A 14,112-nucleotide genomic window follows, 5' to 3' on the forward strand; every position below is an offset into this window, starting at 1 on the left:
AATAGTTATTTCTTTTTTTTCTGGAGAGCTTATCATCTCAGCAGTGTCTCTCAAACTTTCTCGAACCAGGGCACACTAAAGGTAGTGGCCACAGCTTGAGGCACCCAGAAGTGTGCGGACGTCACTGTGATGACATCACGCATATGTGTGACATCATCACATGTGCAGAGGCCCTTAAATGCCAGTAGGGGGTGCCAGCAGGGAAGAGGGCCAGAGAGGAGAGGCACTGGCACCAGCTGATTGCCTACAGCAGTGTTTCTCAACTACAAGCGAAGTACTCCCTAAGTCTAACACATATCAACTGAGTACCCCAACCACATACCTCCCTAGGCCCACCCAAACTCTGCCCCAGATCCCTTCCCCTTTACTAATTGTAATGTAATTTTTTCCATTCATTTTTCATATAGACACAATATACACAGCAGATATAAATTCTCAAAACTGACACGTTTCAATCACTATATTGAAAATAAAATCATTTTACCTACTGACGATCCTCTGCAGGCTGCTGTAATTAGCTTTAAAGGTGAGACCGGGAGGCCTGGGGGGAAGCCGGAGGATGCTAGAGAGAAGGGGGAAACATGCAGGCTTTCAGCGAATCGGATAGCGCTGGCGCTGTACCGTGTAGGGAAGTCACCTGGTAGGCGCCTTTCTTCCTCCTCAGTGTGCCGCGGCACACTTGGAATCTCAGGAGGTGCACTGTTTGAGATACACTGATCTAAGGGGTCAATATTCACAGCAATTTAAATTGCTTGTCTGGGGCTAACTGGGTATATTTAATGGAACTTAACTGAATAGTACTGCTGAATATACCCAGTTAGTGCCTAAGCTAAAACTGGCTATTTTGTAGGCAGTCTGGGGGTAAAGTTAGCACTTCTCTGGTTAAGTGTTGGAGGGCAGACTCGGAAATCCCCAACCAGGAAAGTGGCGCCACCCAGAGGGACTTGGGGATCCTTCAGACAGGAAAGAAACATATTCCCAAACTAACCCACAGAGTGAAACACAGATTAAAACAGACATATTCCCAGCTGTGAAACAGAAATATCAAAAGTACAGGCAGAATTACTTGGCCAAGTTATTCAGTCAAATAAACCTTTTCCAAAGTTACCATAAGAAATCCTAGACCCTAAAATACAATACTATACAGGGCTCTGGGAAAAATGTATCTGGTTGGACCACTATATTGGCAATTTCCACTTACACTGGAAAAAACAGAATTCCCAGCCAAAACACAAAAGCAAAAACACGAAAATAACCAGCCAAGGTACTATAAACCCAACTGAATTTTGGGCCCACTATGAGCTTCGCCCTATAACCGATGAAATACAGGAATTCCCTACAAGATGGAAAAAATTCAATAAAGAACTCTTAGACCAAATAGCTCCTTACCAAACATACAAAAAGAAAAATAGATCACCAAATGAATGGTTTGACTCAGAATTACTAACCAATAAACAGGAATTAAGAAAGATGGAGAGAATCTGGAAAAAAACGAACAAAGAAACAGATAAGACAACTTGGAAACAAAAAATGAAAACATACAAAAATATGATCAGAGAAAAACGCACAAAAACCTATCATTGTAAATCATTGTATATCCTTTCTCAGACTGATACTTTGCTCACTAAGGCCTGGATTCTACAAATGGCACCGTTAGTGGTAGCCGTCTTAAAAACGGTTGCTGATCCTATGTCAATTATGTGACATCACCATTTATAGAATAGTGGCATCAGGAAAGGTAGGCACAGGAAATATAGGCCAGAGTTTTCAAGGCCTGCATTTCCAGCACCTACCTTCCACATAAATTGCGCCTGTGGAAGCACTTTATGATTCATAATGCCACTTCTGGTGTTAGCCATGCCTACAGTGGCATTAGGCGTTGTAAAGCACCTCCATAGGCATGATGCAAGCACTGTTTTTTTAAGGTGCTGGTAGAAGCCTTAAATTTGTTAAATGGCGTTTTGCACTTAGGTGCTGGTAGCGCGCCTATTCATGCCTAAGTTAAGGCGCTGTTTATGGAATATGGGCCTAAGTGCTGCACAATTTCATAAATAGTCTTCAGTGACAACAGAAAACATCTAGTTTATAATTTCTTTCAGTGCCAATATTTAGTACTTAACCAGAAACATTAACTGGATAAACAGGACTGCATAAAATAGTCCTGTCTTTATTCCAGTTAAGTGCTGAATATCATACTTAACCAGATAAATATAGTTAGATATTCAGTGCTTGTACCTGGACATGGCCTGGCATTGAATATCCAGGGAAACATCATATATCTAGACTTCCAAAAAGCCTTTGACAAAGTACCCCACGAACGCCTACTTCGGAAACTGAAGAACCATGGGGTGGAAGGAGATGTACATAGATGGATCAGAAATTGGTTGGCGGGTAGAAAACAGAGGGTGGGAGTGAAGGGCCACTACTCGGACTGGAGGAGGGTCACGAGTGGTGTCCCGCAGGGCTCGGTGCTTGGGCCGTTGCTATTTAATATATTCATAAATGATCTAGAAACAGGGACGAAGTGTGAGATAATAAAATTTGCGGACGACACCAAACTATTTAGAGGAGCTCGGACTAAAGAGGACTGCGAAGAATTGCAAAGAGACTTGAACAAACTAGAGGAATGGGCGACGAGATGGCAGATGAAGTTCAACGTTGAGAAATGTAAAGTACTACATGTGGGAAGTAGAAACCCGAGGTGCAGCTATACGATGGGAGGGATATTATTGAAGGAGAGCACCCAAGAAAGGGACTTGGGGGTAATGGTGGACATGACAATGAAGCCGACAGCACAGTGCGCAGCGGCTGCTAAGAAGGCAAATAGAATGCTAGGCATAATCAAGAAGGGTATTACAACCAGAACGAAAGAAGTTATCCTGCCGTTGTATCGGGCGATGGTGCGTCCGCATCTAGAGTACTGCGTCCAATATTGGTCGCCGTACCTTAAGAAAGATATGGCGTTACTCGAGAGAGTTCAGAGAAGAGCGACACGTCTGATAAAAGGGATAGAAAACCTTTCATACGCTGAGAGATTAGAAAAACTGGGACTCTTTTCCCTGGAGAAGAGGAGACTTAGAGGGGATATGATAGAGACTTACAAGATCATGAAAGGCATAGAGAGAGTAGAGAGGGACAGATTCTTCAAACTTTCGAATAATAAAAGAACAAGAGGGCACTCGGAAAAGTTGAAAGGGGACAGATTCAAAACGAATGCTAGGAAGTTCTTCTTTACCCAACGTGTGGTGGACACCTGGAATGCGCTTCCAGAGGACGTAATAGGGCAGAGTACAGTACTGGGGTTCAAGAAAGGATTGGACAATTTCCTGCTGGAAAAGGGGCTAGAGGGATATAGATAGAGGATTACTGCACAGGTCCTGGACCTGTTGGGCCACCGCTTGTGCGGACTGCTGGGCACGATGGACCTCTGGTCTGACCCAGCGGAGGCACTGCTTATGTTCTTATGAAACTTCTGATGATGGCCAAAAGATGCTGATCATCGCCAGCTGAATATTGACCCCTATGTATGTGCCTGATGCAATACAGGTTTAAATGACTTGCTAAAAATCAGGAGAATCAGTGAGATTTTAACCTGGTTTTCATAGGTCTCAGAGGCTGTTGCCCTAACCACTGCTCTATTTGGACTTGTGCTGAGCTCCACATCCGTGGAGATGATGCGGTATATAAATTTAAGGTTTAGTTTAGTTTAGTTTGTTTGTTTCCGTTACATAAGAAAACTACAATGTTCATCATTTGTAATGTCCTTAATAAAATATTTTTTGCAAAATTTATAACACACTGCATCCTCAATGAAGTTGTGACAAGTTTTACGGCCTCTTTTACAAAGTCGCGCTAGTGGCTGCCGCGCAGCAACAGCCCCGAAGCTCTTTAAATCTCTATGGGCTTCAGAGCCTTTAGTGCAGCGCAGCGCAGCCGCTAGTGCGGCTTTGTAAAAGAGGCCGTTTGTTTAATTTATGTAAATAAAATTCTCATGACATGTCTTTTCATCCTCAAGATGTTTCATGAAGATGCTGCTGGGGGATGGCAACTAGTAGCAGTTGATATGAACAAACCCCAAGGCAGAGCTCCAGCATGTTTACAGGTAAAATAAGGGTTTGTATTATGGAAAGGATGAATAAAGCTGAACAGCAATGATCTCTTTTGTGCCCATAAAATAGGAAAGTGACAAGTAATTAGCTTCATATGTTATAATATTTTTCCATTATACCATATAAAATGGAATAAGGGCACATTATACTGTATTTTTAAAATTCTATATGATTGAATTATGTCAAACATGTAAATTAACTTTTATTCCAAATTGTACACATGTAAGTTTGAGCCTCAAGGGCTTAATTTCTGGAGCAGCAATGTGGGATGCAGTTCTACCACTTCTTTTCAGACTCCAGAGCAGCAGGAGTGTTTGTTCCAATACCTCTCTTTTAGGAAGCCTGCAGGGAGCAGGAGTATGAAGCAGATCAGAGAATAGTCACTTTACTCCCTAATCCAGCCCCTCTTTTCCCTGTTGTTGCCATCTCTGGCCCATCTGCCCCCTCCCCAGCTTCAATAATTCCACTGCTTTTATTATCTACAAATTAAGCCCTGCCCATGATCCACTCAAGCCCTGCCTATTTTTACACTCCCTTGCAATTACACACCATGTACTTTACAGAATAGCTCTTAAGCAGAATTTTTGGAAGTTGCATGAATATGTGTATACATATGCACCTAAATATCATTATTCTAAACATTTGTGTTTTAAGGGGCATGTAAATGTTAACATCCATGTTATAGAATTATCCCCAGAGGGGGCACTACTATAAAGTGAGCACTAACATATACATGCTAAATACATGTATGAGTGATTATAATACTTAAATATATGTTTGGATTGGATTAATTACTTTATATACCGCTTATCACAATGTTTTTAAGTGATTTACAAAAAAATATTAAAATACAACTATAGCTAATTATTTCAACAATAAAAAAATCTAAAGACAGAAAAACTATTACAAAATTCATATATTTTCAAAACAACAAAAAAATCTGCTCACAAATGTCAAGATGAAGAAGAAAAGGAAGTACTAAAATACCATGTCTTTAATGCTTTACAAAAAAACAAATAGCGTGTTATATTACTAATAGCAGCTGGTAGTGTGTTCTACAGCTAGGGACCCAAATAAAAATAAGCACATACATGTATAAATGTCTAAAATCCAATTAAGCACTATCCCAGTAGTTCTTAAACCTGTCCTGGGAGACCCACAGCCAGCTGGGTTTTCAAAATATCCTTAATGAATATGCATGAATGAGATTTGCCTACAATGTAGGTAGTAGGCATACAAATTTTGCTAGCTGGAGGATCCCCCAGGACAGGTTTAAGAACCACTAAACTGTCCCATACAAATTCACCTAAATTCCATGACATGTTCTTTAAAGGTGGCTGTACATATGGACTGAGTCGGGGTGGAGTACCGTGTTTCCCCAAAAATAAGTCAGTGTCTTATATTAATTTTGGTTCCAAAAAATGCACTAGGGCTTATTTTCGGGTTAGGTCTTATATTTTTCATGTATAATGACCGGTACTCCATAAGGCAGTAAGAGGGGCCAAAAGAGACTACGAAGAAAAAAAAGCCAAGGAGGCAAAAAACTTCAAGCCGTTCTTTCAATATATTAAGGGAAAATGATCCACAAAGGAAGCGGTGGGAACATGGAATAAAGGGAGTACTAAAGGAAGACAAAGCCATCGCCCTCAAGGATTTGAAGCATGATGTATTGCTATAGAACACTGAGGGATGTTTGAATTACATAAATGTTTCTGATTTATATGGTTATTCCAAAAATTGGATTGTTCCATTGCAATGTTTAACATGTTTGTTATACTTTCAGAGCAGAACAGCACTGTATTTTGGAGTCTCCCTATGCCCGTCCTTCTTATGTGTATCTATGTAGGGTTATCACCTGATTTGATAGAAACTGAAGGGGGCAGCAGAGCCCTCGGTAGAAGGAGGAAGAGTTGAAAGCCTGGAGTGAATTCATTCTACATGGCTCATGAGCATGGGGATAATACCCTCCTGTCCAGAATGACACACTTCTCATATTAGCAAGGTAAGAACCTAATCTCTTTCAGACTGAAATGTAAACTGGACAAAACAAAATTTTTCCTTGCTTCTCCTTCAAATAAGATCAAGGAGGATTCCATAAATTTGAACGGGATAACATAAGAACATAAGAACTGCTGCTGCTGGGTCAGACCAGTGGTCCATCGTGTCCAGCAGTCCGCTCCCGCAGTGGCCCCCAGGTCAAAGACCAGTGCCCTAACTGAGACAAACCCTACCTGCGTAAGCTCCGGTTTAGCAGGAACTTGTCTAACTTCACCTTGAATCCCTGCAGGGTGTTTTCCTCTATAACAGCCTCCGGAAGAGCGTTCCAGTTTACTATCACTCTCTGGGTGAAGAAGAACTTCCTTACATTTGTACGGAATCTATCCCCTTTTAACTTTAGAAAGTGCCCTTTCGTTCTCCCTACATTGGAGAGGGTGAACAACCAGTCTTTATCTACTAAGTCTATTCCCTTCAGTATCTTAAATGTTTCTATCATGTCCCCTCTCAGTCTCCTCTTTTCAAGGGAGAAGAGGCCCAGTTTCTCTAATCTCTCGCTGTATGGCAACTCCTCCAGCCCCTTTACCATTTTAGTCGCTCTTCTCTGGACCTTTTCGAGTAGTACTGTGTCCTTCTTCATGTACGGCGACTAGTGCTGGACGCAGTATTCCAGGTGAGGGCGTACCATGGCCCGGTACAGCGGCATGATAACCTTCTCCAATCTGTTCGTGCAGCAAGTTCGTCAAGCAAGATCTTCCTATGCTGAAGCCATGTTGGCTGGTCTTCATCAGATTATGTCCGTCAAGGTGATCAATGATGTGGTCCTTTCTCAGTGCCTCTACCGTCTTTCCCTGTACCGAGGTCAGTCTGTAGTTTCCTGGATCACCCCTTGAACATTTCTTGAAGATCGGCATTACATTCGTCACCTTTCAATCTTCCGGAATCCTCCCCGATTTGATTGACAGATTGGCTATTAGTTGAAGCAGTTCAGCTATAGTCCCTTTCAGTTCCTTGATTACCCTTAGATGGATGCCATCCGGTCCAGGGGATTTATCATTTTTAAGCCTATCAATCTGCCTGCATACCTCTTCTAGGCTGACTGTCAACCCTGTCAGTTTCCCATCTTCGTTTCCCGTGTATAGCCTGTCGGCTTCCGGTATGTTGTATATATCCTCTTCGGTAAACACAGACACAAAAAACTGTATTCAGTTTGTCAGCGATAGCTTTGTCCTCCTTTAGCACTCTCTTTATTCCATGATCATCCAACGGCCCCACCACTTCCTTCGGGGGTCGTTTCCCCTTAATATATCGAAAGAACAGCTTGAAGTTTTTGCCTCCTTGGCTATTTTTTCCTCGTAGTCTCTTTTGGCCCCTCTTACCACCTTATGGCACCTGCTTTGATGCTGTTTGTGCTTTTTCCAGTTTTTGTCTATTTTTGACCTTTTCCATTCCTTAAACGAAGTCTTCTTGTCTCTGATCGCTTCCTTCACCGCTACAGTGAGCCACGCCAGTTCCTTGTTCTTTTTCCTCTTGGATCCTTTGTTGATACGCGGTATATACAGATTTTGCGCCTCCGTGACTGTGTCCTTAAAAAGGGACCATGCTTGCTCTAGCGTCTTTACAGTGTTTATCTTCTTCTTAATCTTCTTCCCCACCATGAGTCCCATCCCTTCATTATTCCCTTTTCGGAAGTTCAGCACCGTGGCTGTCGTTCTGGATCGATATTTCACCCTTGTGTCCAGGTCGAAGCGGATCATATTGTGATCACTGGTTCCCAGCGTCCCCTCTACTTCTACACTTTGCGCCAGTCCTCGTAGTCCTTTTAGAATCAAGTCCAGAATTGCGTTTCCTCTCGTATTTTCCTTGATGAGTTGTTCCAGGAAGCAATCGCCTAAGCATCCAGGAACTTTGTCTTCTTACTGCAGCCGGAGGTGCCTAGGTTCCAGTCTATCCCCGGATAATTGAAATCACCCATGATAACTGCATTGCCTCCCTTGCAGTTGTATTTAATCTCATCCATCATTTCTCCATCAATTTCTTCGGACTGCCCTGGGGGTCTGTAGTAGATGCTGATCTTCGTTTCCGTTCCATTTGTTCCTGTAATTTTGACCCATAGAGATTCTGACTTATTTTTTGTGTTCTCTCCGGTAGACTCGATTCCCTCTTTGACGTACAGGGCAATGCCCCCACCTTTTTGTTCCACTCTGTCTCTGCGGTATAGCTTGTATCCTGGTAGCACAGTGTCCCAGACATTTTCCTCATTCCACCATGTTTCCGTGATGCCGATGATGTCAAGGTTATCTTTTTGTGTCATAGCTTCTAATTCACCCATCTTATCCTTTAGACTCCTTGCGTTCGTGTACATACACTTGAGTTTGCGGCCTGTTACTTTCTTGCATTTCCTTCCCTCTTGTGTTCCTTTTGATTCATCAGGATTTCTGTCTTGCCTATAATCCGGTGAGTCTTCCCCACTATCTTTCTGCACGTTATCCTCTGGGTATTCCAGTTCCCGAACCATCGACTCATGGTCGACTGTCGGCTTCCCCTTCTTCCTAGTTTAAAAACTTCTCAATTTCTCTCTTGATGTTGCTTGCAAGTAGCCTCATTCCGTCTCCGCTGAGGTGGAGTCCATCCTTCCTGAATAGCTTGTTCTTCCCCCAGAACGTCGTCCAGTTACACACAAAATGGAATCCTTCTTCCTCACACCAGCGCCTCATCAACGCATTGACTGCTTGTATCTCCGTCTTCCTCTTCTCGTCGGCCCTGGGTACCGGCAGGATCTCTGAGAATGCTACCCTCTGCGTTCTGGTCTTCAGCTTCCTTCCTAGCATCCGGAACTTTTCCTTCAGTACTTCCCTGTTATAGTTCCTGTTGCTCACGTTGTTTGTCCTCACATGGATCAAGTTTCAAGTTGATTTATTATTTGATTAATCGCCTATTCCAAATACTAAGCGATGTACAAATGGTAAAATAAATTTCTAAAAATATACATAAAATAGACCATATCATTAACAAGGGTATAAATCACAAAAACAAACTAATTAAAACAGAACAAGCATACAATAGGACAGGTGGGGAAGAAATACAATCTTAGATAGGAAAGAATCAACAATTAAAGGTAAAACAAAATAGGAGTAGGAGGACAAATAAATAATTAAAGATAAGAATAGACCAAAAAGCAAATAGCGAAAGAGCAAATTAACATTTCAATTAGGTATTGAACGCATCTTTAAAAAGAAAGCTCTTAAGTTGGCTCTTAAATTTTTCACCATCGCCGTATCTTCCTCTTCCACGCTGTCGATGATCCTGTCGATGAGGCTCACTATGTCTTCTACCTTGGCTCCCGGTAGGCAGGTCACCAGCTGATCCCGTCGTTTTTCCGCTATGTGGCTGTCGACTTGTCTGATGATGGAGTCCCCCACGACGATCACTGTCCTCTCTATCTTCTCTTGCTTCTCTAGCCGCAGGTCCGTATCTCTGGTGTATGTCCATCTCTCCAGCCGTAGGTCCGTGTCCTCTGTGCACTTCCATCTTCCCTCATCCAGGCATTGGCTTGTACCAGGCTCATCTTCTTGTGGGTTCCCTCCGCTGTTTCCAGATCTCGCTGCAGTGTCACCCATTTCTCTCTTGTAATTTAATTGTCCTCCAGATGGTCCTCACTCTCTGCAGATGTATCTCGTCAGTTCCACTGTAGCTGGTGATTTTCCACGGCTTCCCTGTATGCCTCCTTGATGAACTTCTCTTACTCCCGGACTTCTTCCTCGATGAGTTCCTTTGGCTTGACATTCTCTGCATCCCTGTCCTCCTCCTCCACTGCTCAAAGTGCTTCCAATTCCATTATTCTGCCCTCTAGGAGTCTTACTTGTTTCTTCAGGGTCTCCAATTCCCCGCATCGAGTGCACACATAAGACCACCTTCCCAAGGGGAGGTAGTCATACATATAACAGACAGTGCAGAAAACTGGGTAGCTCAACTTGCTACTTCCATTGCTGCCCACTTGCCGATCTGCTGCGGCTGTCCTCTGCTCTCCTTGCCTGTTTGTGTTTCTTCTGTGTCTGCTGAGGTTGCCCTCTGCTCTCCTTGCCTGTTTGTGTGTCTTCTGTGTCTGCTACCCTTTTTAAGGCCCTTCGCAAAGGCGCTCTCTCTAAGGCGAGTGACTTTAACGCTTGCCTTCGATGTGCGACGAAAAGCTGAGATCCGTTGACTCCTCCCCTTTTAAGGGGGAGCTCCGGTTCTGATCTTTGGTGACGTCGGAGGGGTGGGCAGAGCTATCTCTCACCACTGCCCCTCACTGTCTTCTGCCTTCTCTGCCTTTTTCCCTCCACTTCTCTCCAACTGTTTCCTCTGTGCAGCTGCCTCCCGACTCTCCTTCAGCTGTCCCGCTCTCCTAGGCAATGATTGCCTCGCCATTGGCCCCTCCCCTTTTAAGGGGAAGCTCCGGTTCTGATCTTTGGTGACGTTGGAGGGGTGGGCAGAGCTATCTCTCGCCGCTGCCACTCACTGTCTCCTGCCTTCTCCTGTCTGCTTCTCTACACCTGTTTCCTCTGTGCAGCTGCCTCCTGACATTCCTTCAGCTGCCTTCCGACTATCCTTCAGCTGTCCCGCTTTCCTAGGCTCTCTTACCAGTTCTTAAAATTTTGGCAATCCACTTTGATCAAAATTTATCATTTGATATTCACATTAACACTCTTGTTAGAAAATGTTATTTTCTGTTATGGAAACTTTGAAAAATTAGGCCATATTTTGACCTTTCCTCCTTTAGGCTTTTGGAATTTGTTAATAGAAAATGCCCTACACAGTGTTTGTGGATATTTGACTTTCCATCTATTAAGGGATGTGTTTACAAATGATTTTTTGACAGAATTCTATCTTATCAGGCCAGTTTATGGGATAAACATCTTGGTAATTTTATATTAAGTTCTAACACCTATCTGGCATTTAGAAAATTGTTAAAAACATACTTGTTTAGTAAATTTTTTAACTAACGGATTGTAATTCACTATGAATGTCCAGCATTTTTACTCTGTAAACTGCAAAGAATTGAGAGGTAGCTGCGGTACACAAGAATATTGCTATGTTACGTTATGTAAATAGCCACATACCTTACCTACCATGTATTTTACAGGTGTGCATGCACAAGAGATGAGTCTGGGTAGAATAAGATACATAGAGGGGCATTTTTGACTTTGGACATCCTGAGAAGGACGTCCAAAATCCTAATGTCGAAAATATCTATTATTGAAATCATTAGACATCCAAATTATTTTTTTTAAATTACCCATTTGGACATCTTGGCCTGGCCATCAGGACTTTCAGCCTTAGGATGTATAAGTTCAATACATCAAAATCTATACCATTTGAATGTAGGATAGGCCAGCATTGTAATGGACAGGCCACACAGACATGCCAACAGAGCAGTGGGACACCTTAGAGGGCACTGCTGTGAACTTCACATAAAGGATGCCAGAAGTACATCTCACCATAACCCCTTATAATGTATGGTGAGCCTTCCAAAACTCCTCCAAAATCTACTATACCCACCTGTCTACCACCCCAATAGCCCTTATGGCTGCAGGTGGCACCTGTATAGCAGTATAGTAGGATTTTTGTGGGTTTTGGTGGTTAGAGTGACTTATAGGCCTGGGTCCCTCTCTCTATGGTTCACTAGCCCACCCACCAGGCTACTTAAGACACCTGTGTGATGCTCTAGTAGACTTTCCCATACTAGGTGCTGCTGTTCTAGAGACAGGTGTATACAGGCAGTTCCTGGTTTAAGAGCGCTCGACGTATGCCAAACTTGTACTTATGAACCGGGGTACTGCCTCTCCCTTCCTGTGTCAATGCGCCCCTTCCCCCTCCCTTCCGTGTCCCAACGCGCCTCTCGTTGTCTTTCCCTCTGTTCTGCATCTCAAATTCATGCCTCTCGCAGGTGTTTACCTCCTCTGGCCATCTCTCTCCTTCCAGTGGCACTTCTCTTTGCGAAGCCACAGCCGCTGGTTCCAGCACGAGGCTTGCGGCTGACCCGGAAGCCTTCCCTTACGTTAGAGGGAAGGCTTCTGTGCCATTAAAAAAAAAGAAGCCATACCAGCAGTGACAGGAAGCTGCTTCCCCTGCCACTGTTGTTAGGGCTCTGCATGAGTGATTGATCTGTCAGGTTTGATCTGTCGGGTGTGCTTTTTCCAGTTCCATTATATCTTTCTGAGATGAAACAACCAGAATTACACACAATACGCAAGGTATGAAATTGTCATAGAGCATTATGATGCACTTTGTTGTATTCTCTATTTTTTTTCTAATATTTTTTAACATTGTTAGGTTTCTTGGCTACCACTGAACGTTGAGCAGAAGATGTCAACATGGAGGGGCATAATCGAAAGGGACGTCTAAGTCCGTTTACGTCCATCTCGCAAGTCGTCCAAAGTTAAAAAGAGCCTAAGACACATTTTTGAAAGTTACGTCCAACATTTTTTTACTTTCGAAAATCGTCTAATTATACATCCTGCCGATCTGATCGTCCAAGCCACTAAATCGTCCATCTTTATATCACATTTCCGTCCAACATTCTGTCCAAGTCCAAAACGCCTAGAACAAGCCCTGTTGAACATGGGAGGGGTCTGCAAAGTGATGGACTGCACACCCAGACATGGCACCTAAATAGTGGGGTACCTTACAGGGCACTGCTGTGAACTTCACAAAAAGGGTGCCATGTCTTCTCCTCACTACAGCTCCCTTATAGGTGACAGTGAACCCCCCAAACCACCTCCAGAATCCCCTAGACCCACTTATCTACCACCCCAATAGCCCTTATGGCTGCAGGAGCCACTTATATGCCAGTAAAAAAGGGTTTTGGGGGTGTATAGGGGAGTGCACATGTTTAAGTATCAATGCAGTGATTACAGGGGCTTATGGGCATGGGTCCTCCTCTCTATGGGTCCCTAACCCACCCCCAAGATACCTTAAGCTACCTCAGTGCTGGACGACTAGGCTTTCCTATTAGAGAATGACACGGGGAAAAATCTGTCCCCGTCACTGCACCGTCCCTGGCCCACCATCCTCTGCACCGCCCCGTCACCGTCATCCCTTTCACCGCCCCATCACCGCCATTGCCATCCCATTCACCGCCCCTGCCATCCTATTCACCGCCCCGTCACCGTTCCCGCAGCATCCATATAAGCCTCAGTACTGCGAAACACCATGAAGACAGAAGAGAGTTCTGCCACTACTACTACTGCACTGAGAATCTGTTTCAGTGCCTCTGCCCTGTAGTAAAAACCGAACATAAAATAAATCAATTAACTTGTCCTCCCTTTCAATGACGTGTCCCCCATGTTCACCTATAGCTCAAATCAGGTCAATTGTGCACACTAAAAATGCAGGAGGATCTGGAACATGAGCGCAGGCAGGCAGTGATACAAAAACAGCAGACACCCGACCGACTGCAGTGTTCCGCCATCTCCCTCCCTCCATCTCACCTTAGATGTAGAGTATGCCGGCTTTCTTTTTCGCCCAGCCGCATGTGCGGGTCTCATTTGTTCAATATTCTCCTCTGACGCAACCGGAAACAGGAAGTTGCAAGAGAGGAGAAGTTTGATCAATGCGAGCGCGGCTTGGCGAAAAAGAAAGCCGGCATACTCTACATCAGTGGTTTTCAACCTTTTTACACCCGTGGACTGGCAGAAATAAAAGAATTATTTTGTGGACCGGCAAACTACTAGGACTAAAATGTTAAAACCCTGTTTCCGCCCCATCTCCGCAAGCTCAGTCACCTCAATAACTATAGAAAAATAGACAAATATAGTGCAAAATTTAGACAGCAGATATAAATTCTCAAAACTGACACATTTTGATCACTAAATTGAAAATAAAATCATTTTCCTACCTTTGCTGTCTGGTGATTGATTTCATGAGTCTCTGGTTGCGTTTCCTTCTGTCTGTGTATCCTTTCTTTCATTTCTTTCTTTCTGCACTCAGGCCCAAGAATTGTCCCTTTCTATTCCCTCCCTCTTTC

At 43.6% G+C, this 14,112-nt stretch overlaps 1 protein-coding gene across 1 annotated transcript in view; it reads left to right on the forward strand.

The window, feature by feature from the left end:
• Nucleotides 1–14,112, forward strand: part of NALCN (sodium leak channel, non-selective) — a 1,129,711-nt gene that overhangs the window by 325,471 nt on the left and 790,128 nt on the right. The window contains exon 10 of the mRNA XM_033948885.1: nucleotides 4,016–4,102. Coding sequence (XP_033804776.1) covers nucleotides 4,016–4,102 — 87 coding nt within the window. The remainder of the gene's footprint in view (nucleotides 1–4,015; nucleotides 4,103–14,112) is intronic.

The sequence above is a fragment of the Geotrypetes seraphini genome, chromosome 6 (assembly GCF_902459505.1).
Source record: "Geotrypetes seraphini chromosome 6, aGeoSer1.1, whole genome shotgun sequence".
Taxonomy (NCBI): domain Eukaryota; kingdom Metazoa; phylum Chordata; class Amphibia; order Gymnophiona; family Dermophiidae; genus Geotrypetes; species Geotrypetes seraphini.